This window comes from Astyanax mexicanus, unplaced genomic scaffold (assembly GCF_023375975.1).
Source record: "Astyanax mexicanus isolate ESR-SI-001 unplaced genomic scaffold, AstMex3_surface scaffold_33, whole genome shotgun sequence".
In the NCBI taxonomy this organism is placed as follows: domain Eukaryota; kingdom Metazoa; phylum Chordata; class Actinopteri; order Characiformes; family Acestrorhamphidae; genus Astyanax; species Astyanax mexicanus.
In genome coordinates, this window is record NW_026040043.1 from 1,849,239 (window position 1) to 1,868,845 (window position 19,607).

Sequence of the window (19,607 nt, forward strand, 5' to 3'; positions counted from 1 at the left end):
TAGGATTACACAGGGACATGATGAGCAATGACTAATAAAATAGCAAACGGTCAAGAGAAGTGTTGGATGAACAGCAAGTGTATATTTTAGGCCACATCATTTTATTTTAGATATTTAGGTTAAAGGTGTGTTGAAAGGCTGCATAGTTTGAGTTTTGTAGGCTCTATGCCGTGGATCAACATGTTTTAAAAAGCACTAAAACAAGTGATATAACAGATTTTAAAACTGATAAATGATCAGTTAACTTAACAAGTGTAAAAAATATAAAAGTAATATTAGCAAAAGGTATGCCCACACTGAATAAGAGTAAAACAGTGTTATATGCGTTGCATGAATTCATAAAGCAGCCCTGTTTGTAGCCTGATACAAATACATGTTATAGCTGTTTAAAGGAGGAAGCAAATTTAACCTGAAGAATTTGAATTGAGCTGTTATATCAGAGAAATTTAGAGAAAGGCTGATAATACTCACCTCTGAACAGTGAAAGAGTTATAGCACTTAGCACAGTTAGCAGGGTTAGCAGCAGGCTACAGGCTGATAATACTAACTCACCTACGAATGGCAAAAGAGCTAGAGCTTAGCGCAGTTAGCAGGTAATGCTAATGCAGCTCCAGTCTCCAGCCTTGGTGCTGGAGAAACTTCATATATACTCCTGTTTAACTCTGTACTGAGTGGCTTTACTGCTCCTTAATACCTGAATAGTAGAATTCATACATGAGGAGCACCAGATTATAAGGCACATTGATCATTTTTGGGCAATATATGGTATTAAATAAAAGTGTTACATTTAAGTGCTAGATGCCTCCTTAAAGAAAACCATACTCCAGGCCTTTACCAGCTCTGAAAGTCTCCTCTTTGTCCTGCACTGAGGACCAGAATCAGTCTCCATGTTTAACGAGGCTCGTCTGGCTCGTGGCGACCAGTTAAAAATGCATTTAATCACTATATAAACATGCCGCCGCCTGGCCTCGGTGACAGAGACGTTATGCTGTGTCTCGCAGTGTCCCGTATTTAATCACCGCCCTTACATGGACTCTCAATAAAACGCCCTGTTTTGGTCACGCACTCATCATTTTTGCATGCGCGTCTTTTTTTCTTCTTCCTGCAAATGAAATGGGCCGGATGACATCATCATCAGGGGGCTGATTACTTTACTTCCCACTTCATTAACTTAATTATTAGACTATCAGTAAAACCTGATGGAGTAATTCATATTTGAGAGCCAGCGTCGTAAATAACGTCCGCTCTGCGCCGGGCATTGTGGATAGTAGAGCGTGTCTGGGCCAATTTATTGGAAACACTTATCATAACTCTACAATTCATTCTAATAAAGAGGCCATTAAGTTTAAAAATAAAAAAAATAGGTGTTTCTAATAAAGTGGCCAGTTAGAGGAACTATAAAGGGTACAGTAGGTGTTTCCAATAAAGTGGCCACAGTGAGTGGAAGCACATGGTAGTATAGTAGGTGTTTCTAATAAAGTGGCCACTAGTGAGTGGAAGCACAAGGTAGTATAGTAGGTGTTTCTAATAAAGTGGCCACTAGTGAGTGGAAGCACAAGGTAGTATAGTAGGTGTTTCTACTAAAGTGGATGCACAAGATAAAGTCATAATAGGTGTTTCCAGTAAAGTGGCCACAGTAAGTGGAAACACAAGACTGCAATAGTAGGTGTTTCCAATTAAATGACCACAGTGAGTGGAAGAACAAGGTAGTACAGTAGGTGTTTCTAATAAAGTGGCCACCGTGAGTGGGCACACAAGATGAGGTAACAGTAGGTGTTTCTAATAAAGTGGCCAGTGAGTGGAAGCACAAGGTAGTACTATAGTAGGTGTTTCCAGTAAAGTGGCCAGAGTGAGTGGAAACACAAGATAAAGTAATAGTAGGTGTTTTCAATAAAGTGGCCGCAGTGAGTGGAAGCACAGAAGGTAAAACAGATGTTTCCAATAAAGTGGTCACAGTGAGTGGAAGCACAACGTAGTACTATAGTATGTGTTTCTAATAAAGTGGCCACAGTGAGTTGAGGCACAAGGTACTGTATGTCGGTGTTTCTAATAAAGTGGCCACAGTAAGTGGAAGCACACTGTATTAAGAGTTTCCAATTAACCTGACCCGAGTTGCGTAGGTGTTTCTAATAATGTGGCCAGTGAGCGGAAGCACACAAGGTAGTACAATAGATGTTTCCAATAAAGTGGTCAGTCAGTGGAAGTACAAAATAGATGTAGGTGTAGATTTCAGAATGAACAACCAGGAGCTTTACAAATGGTATTTCTTTTTATTTATGTCATTTACAACAACACAGACCATCGCATAAATTTGACTGTGTTTCAGCCTTTAACGTCTTTTTTACAAAGCAAATAAATTAGACCTTAAACAGGTTTAAATAACGTTGAACAGGAGCTTTAACTAAATGTACATCTTCCACAAGACCAGTTTCCTTCCTTTCAATAATCAACTGACCCAAATCACAGTCCATTTCCTGACTTTTGAGTCAATGGACACTTTAAAGTTCATCCAGGTTCATGTTGATCCAGCTCTTATTATTTTTGGTCCATGCAATGGAAAAGAGGCCTTAGTTTACATAATTATATACATACTTTTACATTGTTCAATATGGAAGTATTTACTGTATGAAGACTGCAACCAGGATATTTACAGTAATGTAATCTATAAAAGCATTCATGCCACCAGAATTATACATACAGTACATATAAATGGAAAGACTAGGAGGGCTTATTCCATCTACAGTTTTCGAAAAAATAATAAGAGAGCACTTAAAAATGATGAGTTTCTTTCATTTTACCAAATTGAAAAATATATAATCAATAGGAAGATGGATGATCACAAGCCACCAAACCAAACTGAACTGCTTAAATGTTTGCACCAGGAGTAAAGCAGCATAAAGTTATCCAAAAGCAGTGTGTAAGACTGGTGGAGGAGAACATGATGCCAAGATGCATGAAAACTGTGATTAAAAACCAGGGTTATTCCACCAAGTATTGATTTCTAAACTATTAAAACTTTATAAATATGAACTTGTTTTCTTTGCTCTTTTGATATTTCAGCCATTTCTCATTTTCTGCAAATAAATGCTTTAAATGACAATATTTTTATTTGGAATTTGGGAGAAATGGTGTCTGTAGTTTAGAGAATAAAACAACATTGTTAATTTTACTCAAATATAAACCTATAAATAGCAAAATCAGAGAAACTGATTTAGAAACTAAAGTGGTCTCTTATTTTTTTCAAAAGCAGTAGGGTTTGGACAATGAATCCCATTTGTTTTACTGCTGTCAGATGTAACAGATCATTGTAAACTTTACAAATTTAGTATCTAACGAAATAGTCAATTTCTTTGTTCGGTCAGGGTTGATAATTTTTTGTGGGGACCATTGGCATTACAGTTGTACATGCATGCTGTTATTGAATAAACAGTCAAATTGATTAGAGAAATTGATCGATTGATAGAATAGGGAAAAAAGTCTTTCAAATCTGCTTGTTGAACTTTACAAGACATTACATTCTGGTGGACCAGGATGTGTAAATGTTAATCTGCTATACGGTTGTACCGGACATTAACTGAACTTTGTTTTTTAATCATTCGAATACAAAGTATGGATAATATTTTGTATTTTTATAGAGGATAAACATTTCGTAATGCCTCTGAAAACAGCACACAACTAGATCTGACATATGTGAAGTTTACTGACCGTAAACTGGCTTATTCGCTCTGCGGAGTGATGTTCAAAAGCAGCGATCGGGAAAATCCAGCTCAGGCATGATTTAATTGCTCAGATATCGGATTTGATTCTCAAACCAGATCTGTTGAGGTGACTGTCTGCCAGTGATCCGACTGGATTTGCCTGTCTTAGCATCATAAATGCATCTACATGGGTTGCTGTGGTGTCGAGGTTGCTGTCAGAAATTAACCTCTGGCGCTCTTCTTGGACCAACACCCCTAAGTATCGCCAGATATCGCCAAAAAAAAAAAAGAGTTTTTAGAGTGATACTCATCTGTACAAATATGGTTGTAATCACTTTTTAAAGGAGGACTTCAGTGTAAAATTGACTTTTGGTGTAGTAAAACATGATAAAGAGTGCTAATCTTTGTTCAATAGCCCACCTCCGCTCTCCCGCAGCTTTTTAAGATCCAGGAATTTGTGCTTTTTGCCCAGCACTCTTTACAAAGTCTTCTTTGGGGCATATTTTGCCCCTGATAAATCGCTTTTTAACATCGTTATCCAGCTCAAAGTAGCTCCACACCTCATTGGTAGAATCCGAAGAGCCCTGACATTTAAAATGAGGCATTACCAACTTTAAAAGTGCACAAGAAGCTTTATAAAAAACACTGTTTACAACCCGTAACCCGTTACCAACATTGTCGGGCGCAAGATTGGAGTTGGTGGAGTGGTTTTATAAGCTTCTTGTGCACATTTAACGTTTTTAATGCCTCGTTTTAAATGTCAGGGCTCTCTGGATTCTACCTATGAAGTGTGGAGCTACTTTGAGCCTGGATACTGGTGTAAAAACAGAGGCATTAATTGTAAAAACTGTAAAGAGTGCTGGGCAAAAAGCACACAAAATTACTGGATCTCAGAAAGCTGCAAGAAAGTGGAGGTGTGCTATTCAACAAAGGTTAGTACTCTTTATCAAGTTTTACTACCCTAAATGTCAATTTTACACTAGAGTTCACCTTTAAGTTATCACCAAATGTGGTTTGGAATCAATTTTAAGTGGTATTGGAGTCTTTTGGTTTGGTGTCTGGCTGTCAAGACTCGGAAAAATGAACCTAGGTACAATCTAGATATGTCTAATTTTATTTTATCTTATTTGGCCTCAAAGTCTGAACGTTGGCTAACCAACCAACCAAGTCTGGTAATTAGCAGTTGAGCTGAACCAGAAATGCTTGAGCATGACAATCCTAAAATTGAGAAGTCTAGTGCTCTAGAACCTCCCAAACCCTTGATCTAAAACAAGGTATTTTGGACAGATATGGAAGTAATGTTGCTTTTAGGAAGCTGAAAAACATCAGTCAGGATTTGTATGTTGCTGTGGGGAGGATTCCCAAATGCATGACATATTTGCATAAAAACCGAGTGACGTCCAACTGCAGATCACAGTAGAACAGGCTCTTTGGACACCACACAGTTGTACGCCATTACATTCACCATTATGTACAGTATGCAAAGGCAGATTTTAGCCTGGAGTGGCAGGCTAGAAATGACCCAAATGACGCCCCCTAGTGTTTGTTTGCATGTCCAGAAGCTCTCATTCTTGTCTCATTGGGTCCACCATAGACGTTGACCAGTTCCTTGGTAGGACTGATGGGAATATGTAGAAACATTGTCATCTTTGTCCCCTAAATTGGCAGAATTGCCGAATAGTCCTGTCCTTTCATAACCCCGCCCCAATCTTCCTGTTCCCGCCCTCCATCTCCTCCATGTCATCATCGGAGTACGGGCTGTGGCGGTGGTACCCAACCTCCGAGTCACCATGCTGATGAAAGTCAGGGCTGCTCAAGAACTCATGACGGTCCATCTCATCCTCATGCTCCTCATCCTCTTCTTCTTCCTCATCTACATCCTCCTCCTCCTCATTTGCCTCCTCTTCCAGTGGCTCCACCCTCTTCCTCTGGTCTTCGCTGGCTGAGTTCTCATTGGCTGTTTTGCCTCCACCGCGATGTCGCTCCGCCTCCGCCTGGGCTGCTTGCTCCTTGGCCTTTCGACTGCGTTTCCACTTCATCCTGCGGTTCTGGAACCAGATCTTCACCTGTACAAATCAAAACACACAAAAATTAGTGGCTCACAGAGGACAGTTGTAAATGGTACCAGATCTACGTACAAGAACTTCAATTTCTTCAATTCTTTCTGGTGGACAGTGCTAGGGATGAGTTGGGATGGTCCAAAAAATTTTAACTTTCCAAGAACGTTATGGGTTTGTTTCACAGACAAGGATTAAGGCTAGTCGTAGGCTAAAGGTTTTTCTTTTAATAAATGTGTAGTCCAAGAATAGGCTTAATTCCTGTCCGGAAACCAACCCTGTAACTCTAATCTTAAAGAGTCGTTAAACCCTAAACCATATTTTTAACCATATCCATTAATAGCTAAAATGTGTTCAAGTCAGGTCAAGTCAGGTAGTTTTATTGTCAATACTGCATATGTACAAGACATTTTGTTACTTTCCTTTCCAAAGTTACAGCAAGATAAAAATATAAATAACAAAGTCACAGACATAGACATACATGAGACCAGAGACACAAGACAATCGTGCAATAGTGATGGGGGGGATTAAAGAGGGAAGGATAGTACCAGTATTAACAGAACCTGTGCAATATAGTGCTATAAAAGCTTAGTGTTCCTCTGAAGATCTGCTTAAATTCTTTATAAGCATTTCCTAACCATTAAAAAACACTTTTACTGTGGTAATTTCTGCCTCTTTCAGTTATTAATGGAAAAATTTTAGTTTAGGGTTTAGTTATAGGGTTGGTTTCTGGAAAGGGATTGAGCCTAGTCTTGGAATACACATTATTTTAATTAAGATTTTCTATTGAAAGGAAAATATAGACTATGACTAGCCTGAATTTTTGTTTGGGAAACCAACACAAAACATTCTTGGAAAGTTTTTGGACCATCCCAACTATACAATATCTTTATTTGTTTTTTTTTTTACGAGCATTGTCCACCAGAGTATAAAGATCTTGCAGATCTAGTACCGTTAACCAGGATCAGGGGCATCTAACCATGGGGGGATTCTTCTTGTACCACTTAAAGGCGAACTTAACACCCTGATTTTTGCCTACTCCACCTTCAGCATAAACTTATGAAGTACGCAGTCCTATATGCAGATTGATCATTCAATAAAACCGCCCCCTGCTGAAAAAGTCCAACCATCTGCATCTCACTACCGCTATCAGAGGCACACTACTGCTGCTGCAGCTCAGCCAATCAGCTCTCCCTCCTGCCCCGCCCCTAAACCCATACATCATCCAGTGCCCCTCCAAAACTACCGCTTTCATTTATTTCAAACCTAGGGTCGAGTCAAAAATCAGGGGGTTTAGTTACCCTTTAAGTGGCAGTGAGGTAACCACAAGAAGAACGTTAGATGCCCCCGATCCTGTTAACGGTACTGAATCTATCTATCTAAGATCTTAATACTCTAATTCTAAACATACTAGGTTCTATCCCTGTCTGGAAACTGACCTATACAACTCTATACTAAACTTAAAGAGACACTAAACCCTAAATCAATTTTTTTCCTTTAATATCTAATATGTGTTCCTCTGAAGTAATGAAACATACCAGTCCTGCTTACAATTTTCATAAACATTTCCTAACTTTTAAAAAACACTTTTATTGTGGTAATTTCTGCCTCTGCAGCATTGTCCAAGGTTATACAACTGTGCTATAGGCGTGGATGATGTGTCTGTATACTTTGGTATGGAGATACATAACAATATGTAGATCAGTCAATTAATAATACCACCCCCCTGCTATCAGAGGCACACTGCTACAGCTCAACCAATCAGCTCTCCCTCCTGACCCACCTCTAAACCCATACATACCCAGAGCCCCTACCATTTCCATTTTTTAGCCTTTTTTTTTTATTTGAGCTGAGGATGGAATTATTCAGGTTTAGATGACCCTGATCACATGATTGACCGATTGAAGTTCCTCACCTGAGTCTCGGTCAGCATCAACGAGGTGGCCACTTCGAAGCGTTTGGGGCGGGACAGGTACTTGTTGAGTTTAAACTGGTTCTCCAGCTCCAGCAGCTGCTGACTGGTGAAGGCAGTGCGAGGTCTCCGGCATTTACCCATCAGCCCCGACTGAGGAGCACCTGCAGGAGGACAGGGGAGAAAGAAATAATGAGTTTGGGGTTAAGGTCTTGTGCATGATTGCTTTTTTGACTTTTGGGTTTATTTCAGTTCAGCTGATCATATGATCTGTTATTATGGTTGGCTACAAAGGAAAATGATCTCTACAAACAGTAATGTCTTTTAAAATTATATGCAATTAACAAAATTACATTCGTAGAAAGTTTACCTAAAATGTTACATTTCTGTTGTATTCTAGGAAAATCAGTTTCCAGTTTTCTTAACCATTTCCTTTAGAAACCAGTAGCAAAGTTCCAAAATGTTGCCTCATCCTTATTATTCTACAACAACAAATGAATGTTCTAGAGATGTACTAGAAAATGATCATCTGTCCAGTTTTCTTTACTTTTCCGGAACATTTTGGTAGCAACTTTCAATACTGTATCATCTCAATCAATTATTGGTTAAAATATATTTAAAAGATTAATAAATAAAACTATTAAAACAAAAGGTTTGGAGGACATAAACTGTTTCATTTATATTCGCCAAAATGATTTTTAATTTAGGTTTAGAAAAACAAATTTTATCATTTTTATTCATTATATTTTGACAGTAACAGATGTACTTCAAACACAGTTCATATTTTCAGCAACGTTTCTTATAAAACACAAAACTTTTTATGTAATGCTTGAATAGAAATCCTCAGGATTTAGGTGTGCAATATCAGGTAGACAATTGTTCTAATTTCAGAACTTTTTTAAAGTTTTATCAATGTTCCCATCACTTTACCTCCAATTTAGCATGTTCCTTTACTTGGGGAACGATTTTAGAAGGTTCCATTAACGTTTCTGTGAGAACGTTCGATCCTAAACATTAGCAGTAGCATGAGTGAAAGTCGTGGGAACGTTTTATGTTCGGTGAATATATTTATAATATATCGCTGTGAGCAGGATTTGAACCTGCGCGGGGAAACCCCATTGGATTTCGAGTCCAACGCCTTAACCTCTCGGCCATCACAGCGCATGCGTGACTCTCTTTTTTTTTTTTACTGTTGTTAGTTAGTTAGCTACTTAGTTAATGAGTATAAGTATAATATAATTCAAAATAATGCAAGCATAAATACAAAATAAGAAAAACACCACCTCTACCGAAAAAAACACCACCTACTGAAAAATATTTTTGTTATTATTATACTGGTGATATTTTGCGTTTTTTAGTACTGTAAAATTGTATCACTGTACATCATATTATGTAATGCAATATTATATTGTATAACATGATTTTTAGATGCAATCAAGACTGTTTTAGTATTATAGCATAATAATATTAATGCAACGTTCAATTGATATGCCTGAATAAATAAATTCAGAACCTTCTTTCGGTGCATCAAAGACGGATACATTAACATTGATTCAACATACTTTTTGTTATTCTGTATTTGAATTTAAACTGTGATGGTTTATCTGGTCATGCTAACATTTTTTGGTCAGTAGAACATTTTCTGAACGTTAATTTCTTGTTCATAGAACGTTCAATCTGTAAAAAAAAAAATCTAATTAATAATAATATTAATGCAACATTAAATTGATATGCCTGAATAAATAAATTCAGAACCTTCTTTCAGTGCATCAAAGATAAGATACATTAACATTGATTCAACATTTTTGATATTCTGTATTTGAATTGTGTAGATTCAAATACAGAATTCTGTAGATAAACTGTGATGGTTTATCTGGTCATGCTAACATTTTTTTGGTTAGTAGAACATTTTCTGAACATTAATTTTTTGTTCTTAGAACGTTCTATCTGTCACAAAAATGTTCTTCGAACATTTTTAAAGGTTATTAATAATTCCAGTAACCTTACTGTGTCAATGTTTCAATTTTTAGTTTTGCCCAGCTGGCCACCAACGTCAGTAGACGTTAATTTCAGGTTGAATGTATGTCATGATGACAAAATGTTTATGTCAGACAGGATAACTAATACTATCTAATACTGTTACATGTCTGCAGGATGGAATTGCTACTTTTAACATCTTAATAATGTTATTATTCGTCTAGCTGGGAACATTGTGTGAGAAACGTTCTAATAACGTCATGATGCAACCATTGAACGTTCTGGATATTTCTGTGAAATTACAGACTAACCCTAACCTTCCTGAAAACGTTTTCTGATGAATGGGGCTGTAGCTCACACTTCCAGAATATCACTTATTTTTCTTTATTCTTTATTACAAACTGTAGCTTTTATACAATGTCAAGGACTCTTATGTATACACACACGCACGCGGGCGCGCGCGCGCACTGGGAGCGTGTGAACGCGGCGTCCATCATTAAGGGTAATAGCTGTGCTGGTTTATAGTTGATGGGCAGGAAAGCCGTAAACGCCATTAACTTAATGAAAGTCTCATACAGGCCTCGGCCTTTTACTGATGAACTCAGAACAGCTTAAAGATGTTTCTTTATAGCCTCACAAACACCGCCACAGCTTTACTGCTTTGATATAACTCACAAATATATATCTAACATATACAGCCATGAGAAAATATAAAAACACCACATAAAAAAAACTTTTCTGAGTGTTTCAAACATATTCAAACTTATGGAGCTTTGATCTTCATGTAAACAGTACTAAGAAATAATAGTTATAAGACCTTTAGTTAAAACTAAAAATGTATTTTAAATAACTTTTATATAATGGAATTAATAAAAATGTCAGAAATGTTTTTTTGTGAGGAAAAAAACTCCAAAAGAAATAACAGTCTAAATACCTCTAGCTCAAGTCTTTTAAGGAAATTTAGCTATTTTAAATTCTTCTGTTAGTTCTTTATTTCTTTATTATTTTGTAAAGGAGAATGTATCAATACTCAGACAGCTTTACGTTTTTTTTACGAAGTTTATAAACTAAAGATGTTTACAAAACTCATGTTACATTTAAAAAGCATGTTTAAAGTCCACTAATTTCTTTGATTTTCTCAAAAGAAAATCTTTATTTTAAACAAAATGCTTGACTGCATGTTCAAATAATTGATATGTATGACAAAAAAAAATCACTCCATTTACTGAAACTCACTCCTGTTACTTGAACTCATTTCTGAACTCACTCCTGTTACTGGTGTTCATTCATGTTACTATTTTTTTTAACAGGAATGAAAGTTACAGGACTGAGATTTTAGCGAAGAATTAGCAAAAATGAACAAAAACTTTCTAGACGATTTTGAAATGGGCATTGCTGTGAGGATTTGATTGCACTGAAGTTAGTGAGGTCAGAATGTTGTATGATGACCACTCCACTTAATTCTCAACTCCTCCAGTTCTGATGCTCTGCAAAGGGTGATACTTGGATGTTTTTCAGTCTTATGCTTGACTAATCTGATCAGAAGCCAAATATATACAGTGTTTTATTAATGCACTTTTATATTTATTTATATATTCACCTATAAATGTTTCTCAAAAGCTCCATAGTTTTCAGAATGATGATGGCTTTACCATTTTACAATTAACTTTGGGTGAATTATTTCATTTTCTTGTTGTTTTCAACAACTGTTTAACAACTTTTGGACAGAAATAAGGACAGGTATTATTTTGTTATTTGTTTTTTTGTTGTTACTCATCAGTTTGCCAGTAAATAAAGGTGTAAGATCACCTGTATAACAATGGTTGTTATACAGGACCAGTCAAAAGTTGGGACGCACCTTCTCATTCCATGTTTTTATGCTTAATTCTTTAATGTAATTTAAGGGACACGTGGAATTACATAATAAACAGTATAAAAAGTGTGTTATTCCTCCACATTAATCCCCTGATCTAAATCTGATTAACTGAGATGGTGATTGGAGGTGATTTAATTGGGATGAGCTGGAGCTTCACAGCAAAGTGAAGGAAAAGCAGCAACTATTGTTCAGCACCTCCAGAAACTCCTTCTTTCAAGACGCTGAGAAAACTATTCCAGGTGACTCTCCCTCATGAAGACACTGAGATTAAAATCTCACCAAGAGTCTGCAGATCTGTCCTCAAAGAGAAATGTGATACTTAGAAGAATCTGAAGTATAAAACTAATATTCTGGTTTGTTCTGTACAGAATAATTCTGCATGTGTTCCTGTATAGCTTTAATATAGTCTTTAATGACAAATTTACAATGTAAAAAATAATAAAAAGAAAGATAGAAAACATATTGAGTAAGAGAGAGGAGGTGTGTCCAAACATTTTACAAGTACTGTAAATATTGATGTACAAAAATGAAACAAAAACTCATATTTGACTGACATCTCTGGAAAAAAATAAGAGAATTTCTTTGATTTTACCAAATTGAAAACCTCTGGAATATAATCAAGAGGAAGACGGATGATCACAATCCATCAAACCAAACTGAACTGCTTGAATTTCTGCACCAGGGGTGCGGGCATAAAGTTATCCAAAAGCAGTGTGTAAGACTGGTGGAGGAGAATATGCCAAACCAGGGTTATTTCACCAAATATTGATTTCTGAACTCTTAAAACTTTATGAATATGAACTGGTTTTCTTTGCATTATTTGAGGTCTAAAGCTCTGCATCTTTTTTGTTATTTCAGCCATTTCTCATTTTCTGCAAATAAATGCTCTAAATGACAATATTTTAATTTGGAATTTGGGAGGAATGTTGTCTGTAGTTTATAGAATAAAACAACAATGTTCATTTTACTCAAACATAAACCTATAAATAGCAAAATCAGAGAAACTGATTCAGAAACTGAAGTGGTCTCTTCTCTTTTTCCCTAACATCTGTTATAGATGTTATAGCATTATTTACTCTCTTTGATCCTTTTTCATGACGACTGAGAAACAGTACCCTCTGTTTGTGACAATGATAAACTCACAGATTACACACTGGCACATTAACACCACTCTGCTTTTAACTACAGCACCTCTAATCTATATCTATATCTATATCTATTCCTAATTTTTATTTCTAACAGAAAGCAGAATTATTAGAAGTGTGTGTAAAGAAAATGCAACAATAATGGCCAACAAAAAATAATATAGTACTATAGAGTAAATAAAAGTAAAAGGCAAGCACATAGATGTTTAGAATCGATTTATAGCTTAAAGCTTAAAGTCTGCAGACTAGCACCATATATATATTTATGAAACATAATGCTTGTATATTTAATTAAGTTAAATATTTTATATAACAATGTTAAATATAGTATATGTTATTTCTGTGATTAGACTAAATAAACAATAATGCTAAGAATGATTCCGATTCTGCCTAAATGATGCATAGTGCATAGTTATAAAGCTGTGATTATGGAACAGGTAAACGGGTAAAGTAGTGCTAGCTCTAAATTAAAGCGTATTGTATTAAATGCAGTGTTAATTAAGTAAGTGGACACAGAGGTGTGTATTGTACTGACCGGAGTAGTCGGGTAGGCGGGGCAGCATGACCCCGGCCCTGATCCAGCCCTCCAGCGCCGCCGCCGCCTTCAGCTGCTCCGGGTGGGCGAAGGTGGTGTACCCCAGGGGCGAGTGCTGGGTCCCTAATATGGAGATGGGGTAGATGGGTGGAGGGTACATGGCCGGGATGGAGGCCTGGGGCAGGGGCGAGAGGGCCGGGTGGGTCAGGCCCAGGAGACCTGGCTTTGGGAGAACCCCGGGCTGGAGGTGGAGGGAGCGAGGCGACGGGCAAGACACCGGGCTGCCCGCAGGACTGTCGGCGCTCTGGCATGGTGACGGTGCCCGGTGACCTCTGTGACCCCTGTGGACCCGGTGAGCCTCGTCAGCCAGCAGGGCATCGATCCTGAAGCTCTTGGACTTGGACTCCATGGTTGAGGTTCTGGAGGGCAGGTTGATTGGATGCCTTGATGCCACCTAGATGGTACCAGGATGGCACAAGTTGTCTTCTGGACTGGTCTGGGTGGAGGGTTCTGGTGGTCCGGTGGGTTCAGTACCCTACTCGTGGTGCTGCTTCACCACCCAGGGTCTACCTGAACAGCCATGACCAGACTGGACCATTCCCAGACTAGGACAGTAGATCCCCAGCAGCTCCTTCACCCTTTCCCACACTTCACTGGTTATCTCAGATAGAGCTGATTGGCTGAAATGTACAGCCCATGCTGATTAGCTCGAGCTGCTGTTGATTGGCTGGAGGGAATAAGTAAACAAGGATTGGGTGGATTTGGGAATGGGGGTGGGTGTTGACTGACTGACAGAAACAGCCATAAAAAAAATACAGTTTAGTAAATAATAGTAAATCCGTTTGATCTTTAATGTAGAACGGATAAAGAGTCGCTATATAGCGGCTATTAATAATAATAAAATGTTAATAGTTATTAATATGATTTAGGCTATTAATAATAGTAAACAACAAGACAACAAACAAACAAACAAAAAGATTATGTTGTTTTTTTTAATGTAATTTTTTTTTCTTGCTTAATCAATGCCATAAAAACAGCCATTATAACCTGGTTGAGTTAAATTTTTTATATAATAAACAAACAAAAAAAAACATAATAAGACATTAACAACAACAATAAGATTACTAAAACATTAATAGAAGTGTACAAATTCTTAATAAATTGCTTAGTCAAATAATTGGATATAATTAAAAAAGCTAATAAATAAATTAGAGTACGAATAATTGTATTTTAAAAGTAAGAATGGTATCAAGAAAGAAAAATTTAAGCACAATAATACAAAATTAAAAAATAAAACTAATAGAAAATATAATAATATAATAATACAAATTAACCAGTGTTAAAATAGCTTATAATGCAAAGTTGTAGGTTTGTAAAACAAGGCAAAATATTTTAAATATTAATAAAAAATGAAAGTCTTAAAAAACGCCATGTTTCATAATAGAAATACATATATTTTTATAGTATTTATAGTATATATAAAAATATTTCGTTAAAAAAATGAATTTATTCTGAAAGTCTGAAGTGAACAGTGATTGATTGAGGCGTTTGATTAATATAATCCAACCCAAAGATCATTTACTGACCGTTAATCATCTGCCGTTGTTTAGTGTGTTAGTGTGTTGAGTGTGTGTTTAATGTAATAAAAGCGCGCGCCCGTGAGCGTATGTGTGTGTTTGAGTGTGTGTGTGTGTATGTGTGTTTGTGTCGGGTTCTCGCGGGCGCAGGTTACCGCCGGTCACGCGCTCTTAAATCCGCTCCGCGCGCACGCATGTATACTATGTACGTTTTAGCACAAAGTTAATGTACCGCTAATGACGTCACTGTAAATAAATTAGACACTCCTTCACAGTCTAATAATCAACTACTGAATTTTATTTACATAATTTTAATGGTTTTAAATCAACACTTTATTTAGTTAAATTATCGCTAATTGCCGTGTTAATGTATCACTAACAGTGTCGATTTAACACTAACGTAAAATTAACCCTCTAATCTAATGATTTGTATTTTTATGAGGAAATGAGAAACACTGCTTTATCTTGATTAATTAATCTAATAAAAGTGGTTTACCTGCACAATGTTGCCCAAAGACACGCCTTCTGTGTTTTAACATTTTTCATTTTTTAAGCATATAACTGCTAAGAATTAAATGATCACATAACGAGGATACATTAAAAACGATTGATAATAACAACAGAATATAGGAGTGTGATGTCTAATTCATCATACAAAAAAATCTTAAGTAAATATCAGAGCCCCAAGAACCAAACATCAGCTCTAAAACAGAAACTAAATAAATGAGTGAGATAAATAAATGCAGTAAGTAATTAAATAAATGCCGCTAAAACAAAACGAAATAATTTCCATATTAGAAATTAAAGATGTAAGCCAAATACATACATAAATAAACCATGGGAAATAAGCCATAACAGTCTATTTGGTGTTGATTAAATAAACAAATGAATAAAGAAGATGAATAAATAATAAAATACATAAACAAACACATAGTTATTAAAACGAATAAACATAAGTGTAAAATAACAAAATAAATAATCAACTAAATGCATAATTTGTAAATATTCAACAAAAAATGTTTAGAGTGTCTAGAAACCATGGAAATTTAGAAATATAATTTTGTATATCGATTTTGAATAAATTAGCAAATAAATACGATATAATACAACCCGATCAGAACAATGTATGAATTCTGTAACCTGTGTGAATAGATATAATATCTAATTTTAAATACTTATTTATATACTTTTGAATACTTATACTTATCCGTTTATACATTCTATAACGGAATATCAGATTATCTTTGTATGAGTGAAATTAAGTAAATAAATTAACAAAAAAAAAAAAATTTATTTAAATAAACACACACGCACACACACACATATACATTTACATAAGCGCGCGCGCTCACACACACACACACACACAGACACACACACACACACTTGCGGGCGCGCGCAGATTGGAGAGGTGGTACCTTCTGTCCACTCTGATGATATAATGCTAATTTTGCTCAGGGGAAATCAGCGCGTGCAGCTCTTACACAGATACACACACACAAACACACACACACACACACACCAATATTAGACTAAAGGAACCTCATCAAACATTCAATTGTTATTATTCAGTATGCAAATCACCTGCATAAATCAGTTAGTAAAATAAGTAAAAATAAAAATCTTAAAATGAATTAAATTTAATGATGGATACATTATGTTAATATTAATTTCACACAACTGAACTGTATCTCAATTATTTGTTTTTAATTATACAAAACTCTGGAGCCTATCCAGCTGAAATATATATATATATATATATATATATATATATATATATATATATATATATATATATATATATATATATATTTTATTTTTTTTTTTTTTCTATGCTAAATTAATTATATTTCTTCATCCAATTAAACTGAAACAGAATTATTTCGCAAATATAAAAATAAAGTCTTTATATTGTAACTTACATTTTAACAATTACAATTTATGATGCATCATTCTGTATTAGACCATGATCATGACTGGTCTTTATAACATTTAGCCAATATATAGTCATTAACTCATTTTAAGCAGGAGAGAAGGTGGTAACTTGCTTTTATAGCCTACAACACTGAGGTCAGGTAAACAAGATTTATTATAAATCACAAATAAACGCTAAACATAAACATAATTATAAAAAATAATGAGAGTAGAAAAATGTTATGCATGATCAATGTATCTGGTATAAATCCTTGACTTCACACTGCTGCATAATACCAGCTTTTGAACATGGTGGTGGTAGTGCTGCGGGATGTTCAGCTGTATCAGGGTCTGAACCTGCAGTTACTGAAGGAGGTATGAGTTTATGTCGGACTGTTGGTGAACTGGATCATAATCAGGATCTGGCGCTGAACTTCAAAGCCAGAGTTTATCAGTAAATTCTGGGCTGTAAACTTTACCGCTGGCCGAGTTTACAGAACATTAGAGGACTTATCGCTCATTACCGGCGTATTTTCCAACCATTATCACAGCTCAGCACTGATCTAACACCACCCGACCAGCACCACCTCATCCCTCACCACCATCCTGCTCAGCTCCCCAACACCTGCACTCATCCACCACCAACTGAATCCAGTCTCAACAGAGATAAACTGAAATGAACTGAATCATATGTGAACAGAGATAAACAAATCAAAACGACCTGAGAGGATCTGAATTAAAAAACATGAAATTGAACTGAGCTGAAATAATTTTGCCTGAATAAAACTGAACTGATTTGAACCGAAATTATCAAAATCAAACTGAATCAAACTGAATTGAGTTGAACTGAAATTATCTAAATGAATCTGAACAAAACTGAACCGAGCTGAACTGAAGTTAACGGAATCAAACTGAATCAAACTAAACTGAAAATAACTTGAAAATAACTGAATTGAAATAATGTATCTGAATCAAACTGAATTGAAATTATGTATCTGAATCAAACTGAATTGAAATTATTTGTCTGAATCAAACTGAACTTAAATGAACCGAATCAAAAAGAATAAAATGACCTAAATGAAACAGAACTAAACTGAAATGAACTAAACTACACTGAAATGAACTGTCAAACCGAACTGAGCTGAACTGACATTGACTGAGTCAACCTGAGCTGATCTGAATTGAGTTAAGTTAAGCTAACTTGAGCAAAAAGAAATCAAACTGGACAAATCTAAACTGAAAGTAACTGATTCAGATTGAATCAATTCAACCTAAATAAATTAAAATTAATCCAACTGAACTGGATTGATATGAATTCAAACATCAAATTGAGCTGAGCTATTTTGAAGTGAACTGAATCAAACAAAACTAAAGTAATCTGAACTCATTTAAATTTAATTCAACTAATTTAAACTAAACCAAATCAATCATATAAAAAATGAACTGAGCTGAACTCAAATCAAATCAAACATAATATAAACATGCAAACCGAACAAAAAAAATTAACCACTTCAATGACCCTTTCAGTTTCTGAATCAGTTTCTCTGATTGTGTTTGAGTAAAATGAACATTGTTGTTTTATCCTATAAACCACGGACAACATTTCTCCCAAATTCCAAATAAAAAATATCATCATTTAGAGCATTTATTTGCAGAAAATGAGAAATGGCTGAAATAACAAAAAATATACAGAGCTTTTAGACCTCAAATAATGCAAAGAAAACAACAAGTTCATATTTTATAAAGTTTTAAGAGTTCAGAAATCAATATTTGGTGGAATAACCCTGATTGGTTTTTAATCACAGTTTTCATGCATCTTGGCATCATGTTCTCCTCCACCAGTCTTACACACTGCTTTTGGATAACTTTATGCTGCTTTACTCCTGGTGCAAAAATTCAAGCAGTTCAGTTTGGTGGTTTGATGGCTTGTGATCATCCATCTTCCTCTTGATTATATTCCAGAGGTTTTTAATTTGGTGAAATCAAAGAAACTCATAGATGTTAAGTGCTCTCTTATTTTTTCCAGAGCTCTATATGTTAAACTGAACTTAATCTGAACTAAACTGAATTGAACTTAATCAAACTGAAAATATGAAACAGGTCAGTTTTGGTGAATGATGATCTGCACAGCTGCTTTTAAACAGAGTAAAGAATCAGCGCTCGGGCCTTTCAGCAAATTACAGCGATTCCCACACTCCCACAGCACAGTGATAGATTACCTGCTTCTCCGGCCGAACCTTGGGACCCTAATTAATGTCACCTCGTTATGGAGATAAAAGTAATTTATTCAAGTTTCTCACACTCTCAACAGCCGTCACTCATTAACTAATGCTTAACGGCCAGGGAGTGTGTGTGTGTGTGTGTGTGTGTGTGTGTTAACAACAATGAGTGCTTCGAATTCATACTGTTGTTTCAATGCAAACTAATCTCTCATTTTCAGTTTTTAAAATGTTTGAGAAAATGATTGAAATGTTGAAAAACAATGTTTCTCAAAGAAAGCCTTATTATGTTCACCATGACCAGAAGAAGCTCCGCCCACTTCTCTACTACAATACAGAGTTACTATATTCACTAATACTACGAGTGTATTATTGCATATATTATACCCCAGTTCATTATCACTGTTTATTGCAAGATTTAAAGAGTTAAAGAGGAGGAGAAAATAGGATCTGTTTGGTTATAAACACTCAGCCAGTTAAAATAGTTTCATTGCTGCTCTGTTTGTTTGTAGCTGCGCTGTTTGGCTTGTAAGCGCTGCATCGCTGCAATGTTGCCTGTATGTGGCGGAGTAATACATGGAGAGCCTTGGTTACAGTGCCATTACCGGCTGATAACGGCACTCGTAGAACACCTCGCAGCCAATCATAGTGCACGGTCGGAACTAACTGTAATGAAATAAATAAAAGAATATCAAAA

The 19,607-nt window shown here is 35.8% G+C and overlaps 1 protein-coding gene and 1 non-coding gene across 2 annotated transcripts; both read right to left on the reverse strand.

Moving 5' to 3' along the window:
* Positions 1-2,250: 2,250 nt before the first annotated feature.
* Positions 2,251-13,839, reverse strand: LOC125789977 (motor neuron and pancreas homeobox protein 1-like). The gene is made up of 3 exons (XM_049473097.1): positions 13,201-13,839; positions 7,671-7,831; positions 2,251-5,764 (listed from the first exon to the last, which is right to left on the reverse strand). The coding sequence occupies exons 1-3, from the start codon at positions 13,607-13,609 to the stop codon at positions 5,390-5,392; spliced, it is 945 nt and encodes a 314-aa protein (XP_049329054.1). The 5' UTR covers positions 13,610-13,839; the 3' UTR covers positions 2,251-5,389.
* trnas-cga (transfer RNA serine (anticodon CGA)) lies at positions 8,747-8,828 on the reverse strand. Its single transcript has one exon. It is a non-coding gene; the product is annotated as a tRNA-Ser (tRNA).
* Positions 13,840-19,607: the final 5,768 nt, after the last annotated feature.